The sequence below is a fragment of the Cololabis saira genome, chromosome 4 (genome assembly GCF_033807715.1).
Source record: "Cololabis saira isolate AMF1-May2022 chromosome 4, fColSai1.1, whole genome shotgun sequence".
Taxonomy (NCBI): domain Eukaryota; kingdom Metazoa; phylum Chordata; class Actinopteri; order Beloniformes; family Belonidae; genus Cololabis; species Cololabis saira.
The window spans coordinates 20,367,883-20,383,224 of record NC_084590.1 but is presented as its reverse complement, the minus strand read 5'-3'; the positions used below and the strand labels follow the sequence as shown (position 1 = coordinate 20,383,224).

The 15,342-nt window shown below is 39.1% G+C and overlaps 1 protein-coding gene across 1 annotated transcript in view; it reads left to right on the top strand.

Annotated features, from left to right (window-relative positions):
• Positions 1-14,015, top strand: part of serpini1 (serpin peptidase inhibitor, clade I (neuroserpin), member 1) — a 28,725-nt gene extending 14,710 nt beyond the window's left edge. Inside the window, exons 2-9 of the mRNA XM_061720268.1 lie at positions 904-1,192; positions 3,800-4,030; positions 4,233-4,427; positions 7,011-7,215; positions 8,461-8,558; positions 11,151-11,237; positions 11,380-11,469; positions 13,127-14,015. Coding sequence (XP_061576252.1) covers positions 925-1,192; positions 3,800-4,030; positions 4,233-4,427; positions 7,011-7,215; positions 8,461-8,558; positions 11,151-11,237; positions 11,380-11,469; positions 13,127-13,203 — 1,251 coding nt within the window. The 5' untranslated portion in view covers positions 904-924 and the 3' untranslated portion in view covers positions 13,204-14,015. The remainder of the gene's footprint in view (positions 1-903; positions 1,193-3,799; positions 4,031-4,232; positions 4,428-7,010; positions 7,216-8,460; positions 8,559-11,150; positions 11,238-11,379; positions 11,470-13,126) is intronic.
• The last annotated feature ends 1,327 nt before the right edge of the window (positions 14,016-15,342 follow it).

Genomic DNA, 15,342 nt, shown 5'->3' with positions numbered 1-15,342 from the left:
ATAACGATAGTCGTTTCTTTCTTTCTTTCTTTCTTTCTTTCTTTCTTTCTTTCTTTCTTTCTTTCTTTCTTTCTTTCTTTCTTTCTTTCTTTCTTTCTTTCTTTCTGGCATTTATCCCAATAACGATAGTCGTTTCTTTCTTTCTTTCTTTCTTTCTTTCTTTCTTTCTTTCTTTCTTTCTTTCTTTCTCATTTCCTCAATTTATCGTTTTTACCGTGAGATGGCAAATTCTTACCGTGGGGAATTTTATTGACGGTTTATCGTGAACGGTAAAATATCACCCATCCCTAGTTATCAATGAGAACTGGTGTTCTTTGAACCATAAAAGTTAATCTCTGGTGCAGAGTAGAAGGTGATATCTTCTATGAACACGTTCCCCTTTCGGCCTTTGAAGTATAAATTGTCAGAACGATGGAAAGGATTTTTTTCTGTCTCTCTGATCCCGTGATTTCTTTTCGTCATCCCTGTTCTCTCGTTCATCTCTGTCCATCTCTTCTAAAATCCTCTTATCCGCCACCTCTTTTTCTCCCTGATGCAATAATCTTCTCTGCCATTATCTCTTTCCCTCCACTTCCCTCCCCTCTGCTGTCCTGTTGTCTCTCCCGCCACCTCTCTATCCTGCCTGCAATCCTCTTCTTTGTACTTATGGCTCTGTACTCTCTACAAATCATTTCATGTCATCGTACCTTCCTGTTATCCCTCTGTTTTCCTTCCTTCCACATCTCTTTGGCTGCCACTCCCCTCCTACATCACTCCTTTTCCTCCAACCTTTACTTCTTGTATTTGCTTCAATCATAATCTTCCACTCTAATTCCCGTCCTGTCTCTTCGCTCGTCTTCTCCACCCCTCCTCCCATCTTCACCGTTTCTTCTATTTCCGTCCAACCATTCTTCTCACGCCCAGGTCCCAGCGGTCTCTGCTGCGATGTTGATCCCGGACGTTTTGTCCCTGCTTGTTCTCCTCTCCATCCTGTTGCTGGGCTACGGTTGCCGGGCGGCGGACATTCCAGAGGACACCACATCAGAGTTCTCAGTGAGACTGTACCACCGGCTGAAGGCGGCGGGGGATCAGGAGAACATCGTTTTCTCCCCGCTGAGCGTGGCTGTGTCCCTGGGCATGTTGGAGCTGGGAGCCAGGGGGGCTTCGCTGGACGAGATCCGGCAGGCCGTGGGGTTCAGCCACCTGCTGCCCGGTGAGAGAAACACTCCAAAATGAAAAGCCTTCTGATGTTTATATTGCTGTTGATTTGATTTGATTTGATTTGATTTGATTTGATTTGATTTGATTTATTTATTCAGCACAGTATAAAAAACAGAACAAGTAACATACAAATGTAAAAAGAGTAATTGGTAATTGGTGATGTGCTAGGTTGAGGAAAAAAGCCCAAGGGGCTTATACGAGGCCTCTACCTATGTAAAATACAGCAAAAGATTGTACAAAGATTTAAAATATGCAGAATACATGATTGCAGTCTAAAAACAAAGACAAAGCAAATAAACAGCAGCATGAATAGAATACCGTATTTTCTGGACTATAAGCCGCACCTGTATATAAGCCGCATCCGCTCTATTTAAAAAAAAAAAAAGATATGCAAGCCGCAGATATTTATGTTGTTAGATTAGATATTTACTACATGTACAGAAGGATTTTGAGCTGTAAATGATGTACATGTTTGTACCTAAATACATCCTTTCCTAACAGTTTCTTTTAACACGGCAGCAACTTTGCTGATAAAAACGGGACAGAACCAAGAGAAAATAACCAGTATTTATTTATCTATTTATCTGTTTGAAATCTGCTTCTGCCTACTTCTATCTGCTAAAGAAGAAGTAGCGTATTCCTCTTTGCATTTATTTCTTAGTTTTCTAATTCTAATTCTAATTCCGGTTAGCACTCCCCCGAGCGGTGGAAGAAAAATCCACAGAATAGCTGCACCTTTGTATAAGCCGCATGGTTCAAAACCTATGAAAAAAGTAGCGGCTTATAGTCCAGAAAATACGGTACATGGTATCTACATGATTTAAAAAAAAAAAAGAAATCTAGAAATATCATTAGGTAATCCGATCAATTAAATGTGTCCTGAGCTTATGTTTAAAATTATTGAATGAAGTAGAGGTAGACAGGATTGCTATATAGGTGTTCCATAACTGGGCTCCCCTGTATCTGATGGAGAACTGACACAAACCAGTACGGAACTTTGGGAGATTTAAATGATTAGCCTGTCTTGTATTAAAATGGTGCATATCACTGTTGAACTGAAAAAAATCTTTACATGGCAAATAAAATGAAACTGGCAGGAACAATACTTTGAAAATATATATATATATATTTTTTTTTTTAAGTTATTTCAGTCATTCAATAAAATGGCTTTCCACTCAATTTCATGACAATTGCTTAACTTATCTTAAAGAACCCTTTCAAAACTGTTAGGTCATCATACTTCTGCCTCTACTGCGTTAGGTAACACCATCTTAGCTGCATCTGCCTTTAAGATGTTTTAATCAATCCCACAAGGCTCATGCAATTAAAATCACAAGATCAGAAGATACATCCTGTATATATTAGCGCAGGTAATTTTACAGAATCTGAAGTAAGATTTTTGTGATGACAGTGGGACAGAAAACAATACTATTTTGGATTTTCATAAGGTTTTTAATGTGCCTGGATATGTGATGATATTTTTACCGGTTCCATTGTAATTATTTAAGTTGTCAATATAACACCAACGCTGTTTTCCATGTTAAGAAGTATCACAAGTACATTTGTTATGTTTTTAAAACCATACAGGCTAATTTCAAGAACACTTTCAGGAGGTGTCATGATCCTGAAAACATAAGATTTTTCAACAGGTAGATAAAAACATCAGCAATAGATACACTGCAAAAGCAGCCCCTCTAGAAATAAACCTAATATTCTTGAATCTAGTCAAAATTCCCCTTTTTAAGGAACAATATATTTGCCAATATGGTTAGTACATTTTCTTGACTTAAATTCATAAAACTTGCAAAATATTCAAAAACAGTCCTCTAATTTTCTTGAAACAAGCCTTTTTAACTTTCTTAGAATTGTGTTTTTTCAGTCTAGATAATCTGACGACAGCTGGAAAATGTATCCAAGAACATTTACTCAAATAACCATACTTAATTTAATTTGACATTTTCTTTTAATTCCATGTTTAACTTCCACTACAAACACTTACATGTCCAGGAAATGATTGCACATTTCCTTTGATAATTTATTTTGCTTTTTTCTTAGCCAGTTTAAATACAGAGATGGACATACATGATTTTTACATATCCAGCTGCAATATTTCTATTATTCAGCCATCTGATGGAAAAATGACAGCAATAATCATTTGGAGCACTTGAGACGTTTCTGACAATATTTTCAAACAATTAGGCAGCAATCACATTCAGTGTTTACATCTTGACTACATTTTCGTGGTAATACTGATTACTTTCCTGAGTACTTTCCTTTTGTGTAGTTCATCTTGCTTAAGTATATCATTTAAAACATCTCTTTGAATAAAATAACCTAAGATTTCGTTCAGCAAAATATTTATGCAGCTTTGATAATAATGAACGTCACTCACATGTTGAACTGTATCCATAAAAACCATTCATCAATCATTTATTTATGATTTGCTGTTCTTTTGTTCAAAGATAACTGTTGATATATTTTGAGTCATTAAACATCAAGCTGATAGTACAGTGTGACTGTGTGTGTGTGTGTGTGTGTGTGTGTGCGTGCGTGCGTGCGTGCGTGCGTGCGTGCGTGCGTGCGTGTGTGTGTTGCTCAGGCATGGAGTTTTCTTTGCTGCAGAACCTGACGGCGGCTTTGTCAGACGACGACGCGCATTACGTGATCCGATTTGCCAACAGCCTCTTCCTGCAGGAAGGTGTCACCTTTAACCCTGAGTTTCTGCATCTGATGAAGAGATACTTTCGAGCAGAAGTGGAAACGGTGGACTTCAGCGAGTCATCCGCGGTGGCCGAGCAGATTAACAACTGGGTGGAGAACCATACAGAGAGTGAGTTAAAAAGAAAGGGGAAAATTGTCAAAAAAAAGGAAAGAAGAGAAATGATTAAGTACGTTATTGCTTGTGTGATCACATTTTCAACACGTACATTCACACATCTGTCATAATCTATAATTGTCTGCAAAATCTACACCAGACAAAGTTATTTTTGGGCCAGAGAGGTCAAATGCAGATGACATATTTGTGTGTCCAGGTAAGATCAGGTCCCTCCTGTCAGCTGAAGACTTCAGCAGCGTGACCCGCCTGGCCCTGGTGAACGCCGTGTATTTTCGAGGCTCCTGGAAAAACCAGTTCAGGCCAGAGAACACCAGGACCTTTTCCTTCAGCCGAGATGATGGCTCTGAAGTTCAGACCCTTATGATGTACCAGCAGGCAGACTTCTACTACGGTAAGTGTGTGGCTGTGGGAATTTTTGAGTTCAAGAGCGAAAGCAGGCAAAAACAAGGACAGATCCTCGGGGAGACGGCTGTTTTTACTTCCTGATTTTGAAGCACGGTTAAGTAAAATGTTTTTGGGACGCATCCTATTCTCTGCTGGTTTAGCCATTGTCAGTAAGTGCTACCCAGAGTGCTATGTCGGTGAAAGTGATGATCAGTCTGTCTGTGTAATTTTCCCTTTCAAGATGCTTCAAAAGAAAACTGTCAGAGTTCTTTTCTTAATAATCTCCATGACACACTGCAAAAATCTAACTTTGATGATTTTGTCTTTGAATTTAAAGTCTAGTCAGATTTCTGTGTTTTATTCCATTTGATGCGAGAGCACAAGTCGGTCTAGGCTGGGAATTGTTCAGCTCCAAACTACAAAATGTCGGGACAGTTTAGACTACGGCAGCTAAAACAAAAGGCAGTGATTACACATTTATTATGACTTTTAGTTCTTGCAGGCTGAATGAGTCGAAGAAAATTCTATTTTTACTATTTTTACATCTAAACGCACCCTTCTGCATTAAAGCGGCCAGGACTTTTCTAGCTGCTAGAAACAAGCCAACTTCTTCTTAAAAAGATTTAGAGCAGGGGTCGGCAACCCAAAATGTTGAAAGAGCCATATTGGACCAAAAACACAAAAAACGAATATGTCTGGAGCCGCAAAAAATGAAAGGTCTTGTATCAGCCTTAGAATGAAGACAAATGGTGAAAGGAGAAATGTCGAAAAAAAAAGTCAAAATGTGGAGAAAAAAGTAAAAATTTAGAGAAAAAAGTCAAAATGTTGAGATTAATGTTGAAGTACAATCTCGAGAAAAAAGTTCAAATGTTGAGGAAAAAGTGCAAATGTCGAGAAAAAAGTCGAAATGTTGAGGAAAAAAGTCGAAATGTCGAGATTAAAAGGGAAAGGAAAAAGGAAGAAAAAAAAGTGGAAAAAAGGAAAGAAAGAAGAAAAAAGAAAAAAAAAACAAGAAAAGAAAGAAAAAAAGGAAAAAAAGAGAAAATAAAGACAAAGAAAGAGAAAAAAAGGAAGAAAAAAAGAAGAAAAGAGGGAAAAAAGGAAAAAAAGAAGAAAAAAGCAAAAAAAACAAGAAAAGAAAGAAAAAAAGGAAAAAAAGAGGGAAAAAAAGAGAAAAGAAAGAGAAAGAAAGAGAAAAAAAGGAAGAAAAAAAGAAGCAAAAAAGAAGAAAAAGGGGAAAAAAAGGTGAAACATTTTTGAAAAAGCTCCAGGAGCCACTAGGGCGGCGCTAAAGAGCCGCATGCGGCTCTAGAGCCGCGGGTTGCCGAACCCTGATCTAGAGCTTTCCATTCTGTGATGGTCCCTGATGCCTCAGAGTCCGGCGACATCGATACCGCCTCCCGACAAAGTTAACACAAGACCTCTTTGTTTTCCCCCTGTACAGTGTCAGCTGGTATTTGTGAATTGTCATGTATTGTCGTGTGTGACGAAGGATTTCTGAGTCAAAGTTCATTGATGTAGCACGTTTAAAACAGCAAGAGTTGACCAAAGTGATGTACAAATTACACAGGCAAAACAAATCAATAGCAACATAAATACCAAGCTAAGAAGAGTAGAACCTCATGTAAAAAGAGTTTGAATAAATGCTGAATAAAAGAGTCTGAATAATAGTTCAACTGAAAAAATAAAAACAAAAGAAGATAAATAAAGAGGAAAGTGTGTTTTCAGGAGTGTTTTAAAGTGATGGATAGCAGCTCTGTTTGTAATCTGGATCTGGGCCCGTCCAGGAGCTCCTCAGTGCTCTCATTGGAGTGTGAGGCTTCACACAGATACGGTACTGCTGTGCCTTTGAGGCCATTAAAAACAAACAATAAAACCTTTCAATCCGATCCTGAAATGGACATGAACATAGTGCGAACAGGCCGGTACCGCGGTGGCGAGATCCAAAGTACTCTCCTACTCAGCCAGTCACCAAGGACTGTTCAAGATCCAGTTCTGTTTGAGGGATCAGAGATTATTGGTGTCCAGTTTCAGCGTGTCTCCTGACCCCTTTTATTCACTCAGTTTCCTCAAGATTCCCTGAAATGATTCATCATATTTTGCTCTCTATATGGATAAATACACAAATCCCTCAAACTGGAGATGCTGTCCAACAGCTCCTCAAAGACCTTTCATGGATACTGCTTTTGCTATTTCAGAGAATATTAATATGATGATTATTGTACACTGTTATTATTATACTTATCATTATAATTGAATTATTGCCATTCCTTATCTTCTTTTTCTGATTTGAGATTGACACAGTCAATCACATGTTCCTTTCTTGATTTCAACAAAGGACTGTCAGAAAAATGTGATCTTCTCCCGCCAATTGTAATCAAAGTCTTTTCAGTTAAAGCATGAGGGCTTTTTAATTAAATTATTGGATAAATTACCACACACTGTAATCAATGTAGCCAATCAATGGGCCACAACATGCCTCCAATTGTAGATGACGCTGCAAACATACTGCAGGACTCGGTGCATGTTGATGTTAACGCAGCGGTGCATGTTTATGTTAACGCAGCGGTGCATGTTTCCTCTCAATAAGGTGAGTTCAGCGATGGCTCACAAGAAGCTGGCGGTTTGTACCAAGTATTAGAGATGCCCTACGAAGGAGAGGACATGTCCATGATGATCGTGCTGCCTCGCCAGGAGGTACCGCTGGCATCCCTGGAGCCCATCATCAAAGCACCACTAATAGAGGAGTGGGCCAACAACGTCAAGCTGCAGAAGGTGGAGGTATACCTGCCCAGGTGAGAGGTGACACACACGGACACTTAAGTGCTGCACAGATTGATGAGTTTCTTTCGTTCACGCCTCATTTTCAGTGGTGGACAGTAACAGAGTAAATTTACTTGAGTACTGTACTTAAGTACATATCCAGAGGATTTGTACTTTACTTGAGTATTAGATTTCTTTGGTACTTATTACTCTTACTTGAATACATTTCCAAGACAAATATTTTTACTTTTACTCGAGTAAATTTCTAGGAAGGCTGAAAAGTACTCGTTACTTTCAGGTCTGCTCTTTTTTCTTCTTCCCTAAAATCCTATTGGACACAAGCTGTTTTTGTCAAAGGAGGAGACCTATCACAGTGCACGCTCTCCACTGGGATGTACGTAAAGCGGAAATACGTCAAGCCTACTCAAAACAATACCGCCAAAGTAGCCTGCGTTTGTCTAGACAGAGCCGCAACAAGTCAAGACAGAGCCGCAACAATGGCTACGCCTGCGTCAGGAGAAGAAAGACAATCCGCTGAGTCGTCTGAGTCTGATAATGAGCCGGACTCGGAGCAGGGACTTTCACAAAATCCTTGGCCGTATCTTAACTCAATGTTTGAGTTCGAGTAAAAAACGAGGGCACAGACAAACCACAGACATTTATTTTCAAATGTTTATTGTGTCTGCCGAAGCAGAACTACCTCTCTGCTTTCAACAACTCAACATCGAATTCTCAGAAACAAGAGTTAAAAGATCCTTAAATTAATTTAGAAAAAATATAGTAATTTACTGATGTGGAAAATAAGAAATTTACTCTTACTCTTACTCTTACTTTAAAAGTAAATTTAAAAGCATTTACTTTTGGATACTTAAGTACCTTTAAAAGCAAGTACTTTTCTACTCTTACTCGAGTAATATTTTGACTGAGCTACTTTTACTTGTAACAGAGTCAATTTTGACCAGTAGTATTTGTACTCTTACTCAAGTACTGGGGTCGAGTACTCTGTCCACCTCTGCTCATTTTAACCAAAGTGTGAAAGTTAATGTCTGTGCTGGATTGTGACAGAGCCATAAACATACAGTCATAATTCAAAGCTAAAAAGCATTGGGTGATAAATCAAACTCGTCACTGAATATTACATGTTTGTGTTGAATTCTCATACGATTGTTGTTTAATATTGAGCTTGTGAACCTGTTACTCTTTGCCTCTTTATTAATTTGAATTGTAATATTTACAATGGATCTCCGGCTAAGACTGTGACCGGGGTTATCTTTCAGATTTAAGGTGGAGCAGAAGATTGACATGAAGTCCGCGCTGCAGGAGCTGGGAATTAAAAACATATTCACCAATGATGCTGATCTGTCTGCCATGACAGGTAAAACAGGACACACAGACATGCACACTTCTCCAATCGTAGCACACACCAGCCAGTTATTGTAACTAAGACATATGCAAAGGTACAAATAAAAGAAATAAGCCTCTGAAAAAGTTCAGCTCAGTTCGATCTTGCCAGCAAGAAGTAGCTTTCAGTACTTTCTAAGGTAACCAAGGTAACTGGCGCTGTGTAGGCAGGTCGAAGCCGTCACATCATCCATTAAAAATAGATCCAGAGAGACACTTACTTACACAGAGCCAGAGAAAAACAGACAAGACTATTGAGATCATTCATATCCGAGCAAAATGCATGTACATAATTGACATGAATAAGCTAGCATAGAAATGACAAATTATTAAACTGTTAAAGCCTACCTTAATAAAATCAGGTCATTTGACTCAAAATGCTGTTGAAATCCTATTGTTCCTTTCCCAGCATGAAACATGGTCTGTAGGTTGTACAGGACTCCGGCACGCCTTGTGCCGACTGAAACCCCCCCCCCCCCCCCCCCCCCCCACCTCGCCATGCACCCAGGAGACATGGTCTGTTGTGGCAGGGACGTGATAAGAGGGGGCAGCTTAAAAGGTTTTCAGTCACTGGGGAAATAATTGTGCAGGATTTGCTGCCTGAGCAGATGTTGGGGTCTTAAGAACGTACTGCTTGATGTGATCCATTTGTCTGGTTGGCAATGTTGACTTTACTTATGGAGCAGAATTGAAATGAATAAGATGTCATCTCCAGTGGAAGATTGCTGTTCTCTTAGACTAAATAAAGAAAATGTGTGGAAAAACTGTTGGAAGGCAGGAAGTTGTAGCAGAGACTCTCCAGAGATCATCATGAAGTCACATACAGCATCGGAAGGTAACGCAGGTGAAATCACAGCTAAACTCTAAATTTGTCCTTCGCAGTAACATGTCCAGGTTTACACCATCTGTTCTTAATAACCCCCCCCTCGGCATGCTCTTTACTCCTGTATCATCTGAAATCTGTCAGGGCTCGGGACTCTAAGCCATGTCTCAGTGACACATACCGGTACATGTACATATAATATTAAATTGACGATATTGTCCTTGTCAGCATTCCAACCTCATCATTGGTCTGATAAGCATGTTCTTTAGCTGATCATACAATGTAGATGCAAAACTGTTAAAGGGGACCTATTATGAAAAACACGTTTTTTTTCTTGCTTTAACATATATAAAGTGTTCTTCCCTCAGCCTGCCAACTCAGAGAAGGAGGAAAGCAACCAAATTCTGCAGTGTCTGTGCAGCCGCCCGGATGATCCGTCCAGTGTGTTGTGGCTTCTACGAGCCTCTCAGATTCTGCTCCCGTCGTTACGTAACGACGGGAGCGATGCGTGAAACCACGGCCACAACTAACTCTGGCCGGAACAACAACAACTCCGCCGGCCGGAGCTTCCGCCATTTTTTCGTAGCGGTGTATCGTGATGCCGTCTGTTCGAGCTAGACATGCAAATTGCTCTGTTGTTGGTTGTAAAAACCAACATAAATGTCTGTATTCGGCCTTTGTGCCCTCCCCTGCTACACGTCATTCAGGCAGCCAATCAGCACAGTGCCTCATTATTATAGCCCCGCCCACTCAGAATCCTGCTTAGAGAATGAGGTTAGAGAATGGGAAGATAAATACATGGCTCAGAGGCTGAATTTCTAATTTATCAGAATCAGAATCAGAATCAGAAAAGGGTTTATTGCCAAGTTTTCACACGAGGAATTTGTTATGGGGATTGGTGCAACACAATACAAATATAAAAACAAATATATGCCCTATACATGCCCCCCTCTGGCCAACCGGGGCACCAGATGGGGTGGGGAGGAGAAACCCCACCCTGTCTGGTGAAAAGATGCGGCCTATTCACTCCTCAGGTTAAGGAGGAGACCTGAGCCAGTGCAGGGCCCTCCCGGGGTTGGTAGAGGATGGCAATGCCCAGGATTGTCAGTAGGTAGGAGCACGGGGTGGTAAAAAAATGGGAAAAAAACCGGGATAAAAATAAATAAAAAAAAAATATATATAAGAGATGAAATAAAATGAAATGTATAAACAATAAAAAGTATAAACAGTAAAATAAAATGTAGACCGGAAATGTACAAAATGAGGTTTTAAAGTGCCGGGTGAGTCTGTACAAAAGTGACTTAGGGACTTAGGATAGGTAAAAAGTATAGACAGAAATGTACAATGAGGTTTGTAAAGTGCCGGATATGAGTCTGTGCAAAAGTTACAGGATTGGAGTTTTTACTAGTTTTTATTTTTGCAAAAACAATCAGAAGCTTGTTTTTAAGACATTCAAGGCCTGTTTAAAATAGGTATTAGATGTCATAATAGCCCCCCTTTAATTTGCTCTTATTTGTGATGTACAAACACCACGCCCAGAAAAAAGTTGTCTAAAATGCATCATAAACTTAAATCTGATATTCGTCAACTCATTTGAATCAGACAACAACTAGGAATAATCTGTGTGTGTGTGTGTGTGTGTGTGTGTGTGTGTGTGTGTGTGTGTGTGTGTGTGTGTGTGTGTGTGTGTGTGTGTGTGTGTGTGTGTGTGTGTGTGTGTGTGTGTGTGTGTGTGTGGTCCAGATGGTAAGGACCTGTACATCGGGAAGGCTGTCCAGAAGGCTTACCTGGAGGTGACGGAGGAGGGGGCGGAGGGAGCAGTTGGATCAGGTACTTTTTTTTTTTTCTATTCCCATCATAAGCATTGTTTTTTTTTTTTTTTTTTTTTGGTTTCACGTTTACAAGGTACTTCCAGCACCACGCACCAACTACTGGTTATTATTCAACTCTCTCCTCCTTCCTCCCCTATTAGGAATGATTGCGCTGACCAGGACTCTGGTGCTGTACCCACAGGTCATGGCAGACCATCCATTCTTCTTTGTCATCAGAAATAGAAGAACAGGTGTGTTTCCATTAGAGTAGAAGTATAACATTCTAGTAGCCCGGTCCACATACAGTCAGTTGTAAAAGCTGGTATTTTCTTGTTTCAATCATATGGAGTTTTTTATTATTTTTATTTTGTTCAAAAACATAATAAAAAGATAATCTGATCAATGGGTCTTACTGTAATTGTAGGCAAATACAACCTCAGAGAAACAGCAATATATACGTTTTCTCTGTGCTACCAATCATCAGCCCTTGATGATTTGATCATCATCAGGTGTGCAAACCTCCATAAAAGCAGACATTTTGGCAGTTTGATGGTCTGGAGCGTTTCATTGTGCATTAACAATGCACAGGGGGAAAGGCATCAGTTATGGTCTTAGAGAAGCAATTCTTTCTGCAAATGAAAGTATTGAAGGTTTTATGCGAATCGTTTCTACACAATTTAGAGTTCAGCATTTTACAGTAAAAAGGATTATTCACACCTACCAGGAGTGGACATCCCAGGGAGTTCACCCATCAGACTAGACAATTCACAAAGAGTTAAAATAGCAACAAAAGGAAAGAGTTATAGCTACTCCCTACAGGCCATTACAGCACAAATTAGAAGAAGACTGAAAAAGTGGTGGTCAGAAGGGCTGGCAACCAATATTTATTGCTGCTACATGTTGATCTAAAAGCTACGACGGAGTATTAGGGCCAAACTAAGACAAAAAATAAAGTCATAATAATATGAGAATAAAGTCATAATATTACGAGAATAAAGTCGTAATATTTTGAGAATAAAGTCGTAATATTAAATATATTATAAATATATAAATAGAACTTCACAAGATGCTCAATATTCCTCATTTTAACACAGGGAGAAGACTGCTCTTCCTGTTAAGAGTTCTCATAAATTATATTCTCATAATATTACAACTTTATTCTCATAATATTAAGATTTTATTCTCATGAATTACGACTTTATTCTCGTAATGTTACGACTTTATTCTCGTAATGTTACGACTTTATTCTCGTAATGTTACGACTTTATTCTCGTAATATTACGACTTTATTCTCGTAATGTTACGACTTTATTCTCGTAATATTACGACTTATTCTCGTAATGTTACGACTTTATTCTCGTAATGTTACGACTTTATTCTCGTAATATTACGACTTATTCTCGTAATGTTACGACTTTATTCTCGTAATGTTACGACTTTATTCTCGTAATATTACGACTTTATTCTCGTTATATTACGACTTTATTCTATTACGACTTTATTCTCGCAACATTATGACTTTATTCTCGTAATGTTACGACTTTATTCTCATTATATTATGACTTTATTCTCGTAATTTCCTTTTTTTTTGTCTTAGTTTGGCCCTAATACTCGTAAAAAGCTATTGAATCATGGTGAAAAAAGTTATGTTACTGTTCATTTAACATTAAATACGCCTACCACTAATACCCACTATAATCAGATGAGTTTTATTATTATTAAAATCTATTTTAATCCTATTAAGAAAGGATCCTGTCCCAACAAGATAAGATTAACAGAGACGTTCCTACCTTCTGCACATGATTGTGACTGTATGTGTTTTGTTCACTTGTGTCTGTTTGCATTAGCCAACACTTTGGTAAATGTTATTCATGCATATGCTTGTGTGTATCTGCCTCCTCCTTCCAGGGACCATCCTCTTCATGGGCAGAGTCATGACCCCTGAAGTCATCGAGCCCAACGACCATGACTTTGATTCCATGTAATCAGAGAGTGAGACTCGGTCTCAGCCAGTCCCATTCTGGCATCATAAATGCTACCTATTCTCTATCACTATCTTCAGCTGTGTTTTATACATTATATATATAACAACCAAATATTATATGATATATTATATATTGAAAGATAACATCCAACATATAATGTGACTGTGTTTTTATACTGGAAGCTTTAAATTCTTGGATACAGACATGCAGACAGATGTTGTAAATATTCTCTAGTAATGTACGCTTTGTATTAGCAAGAGGAACACACTACGTATTTCAGGCACTACCCCTTTAAGTTCAGTAGCTTCTTACTCACTTGCATCCACACGATGCACAAAAGCTGTCTTTCAAAAGTAGCTACTCTTTCTGCAGACGTACAGTAGTAAGTTCGGTTTTCACTGCACCCCTGTACATTTGGCATTGTTTTTTGATGTTTACATTACACATTCTCAGTATTTATTGCAGAATAAACAGGTTCAAACATCTTAGTAATCCAGACAGTATTGAGACATTTTTACACTGTAGGAAACACAGCTGAAACACTGACGAATTATTATGCCTTACCACATCTGAGTGGTTAATTAACCCGCAGCTGGGCATCTTACAGGTGAGCAGAAGTGACTGCGTAACTAAGGCAGGTCGCCATAGTGACGGACCGAATGCAGGCACAGGGAAAAAGATGTGCTGTGCTGGATGCACTTGCAACGAGAAGCAGTGACACCAGCTGTACTGGTTCTTTTGTTCAATAAAAACATGAATGTGTTTCCATTAAAATATATTTATCCTTCTGTGTATGTGTGTACAGGGTTTTTTTGTGTTAAAGTTGTGCAACATCTGGACTGGGTTCTTTCAAAAGGAAATAGTTTGAGTGATAAATGTAATGCTTTTGTTGGGAAGCTTTCAATGTAGTAAAAGTTATGTGGCAACCAGCTGATAGAGTCCTGCTGAGGAATCTTGGAGTAAATGTATATCATGCTCACGCAACTAAATTCCCAAATCCCAAATGAATTAAATCCCATGTTAAGGCAACAATATGGCATAATAACTGACGACTGCAGAGTCATAACTTGTAAGAAAGGTGGAGTCTTGGAGGGAACAACAGAGGTGATGAAGCTCTCTTTTGTATAGTCAGCAGTAAAAAATATGACACTTTCTTGCATTTCAAAAGGTTTTCAGTTGTGTAAAGAAAAAAATAGTTTTAGCTTTTTCATCTCTTCAGTATCGTGCATTGTTGAGGAAGGTGAATGGGTGTAAGAGGATATTTATTTCTCACCATTGCTAGCACCACCTGGTGTGGTATCAGTGTTTTATGTATTCACCGTGTTGCACCACCCTCCTTTGTCCTCATAAATGTAAAGAAAGAGGACTTGCAGAACTGAGCCTGAGAATACTAAACATTCAAAGGACGTGTGAATTTTCTTTTTGGAAAAGAAAAAAAATGACCCCGGCTTCCTCTCACAGTCCAAAAGCATGTATGTTAGGCTGATTGGTGATTCGTACGTCTGCCTTTCACTTGTAGAGGTGGGATAAACTCCAACAGACAGCTGTGACCCTGTACAGCAGGGGTCACCAATCCTGGTCCTCGAGGGCCGGTGTCCCTGCAGGTTTTAGATGTTTCCCTGCTTCATTGCACCATGATACAAGTGACTGCGTCATTAACAGAATTGTGCAGCCCTGGATGACAAGCTGATGACGATGATTAATTAGAATCAGGTGTGTTAAAGCAGGGAAACATCTAAAACATGCAGGACACCGGCCCTCGAGGACCAGGATTGGTGACCCCTGCTGTACAGGATTAAACGGGTTAAAAAATGGATGGATGGCTATTATTTCTTAACACTTTTGTCACTTTCAAGTTGTTTTAGTGACCATTGGGGGATTTTCTTTCCTCAATGGAAGAGAAACAACAAATACAGTATCTATAACTTTGTATGAGATCAAAATCAGGCTGAAAGAAAAAAGTTCTGGGTTTTACTTATAGTACAATACTTGAAGCAATTAAAATCACAACTTTCAGCTAAAAACACAAGTATGTGCCTGCTTGTAAAGTTGACTGTGAACGGTCAGAGCGGCTGTGCGGCAGTGCTCCTGAACAGCGTTGCCAGGCAACCAGCAGCTTGGTTGACGTCACTCTCCCAG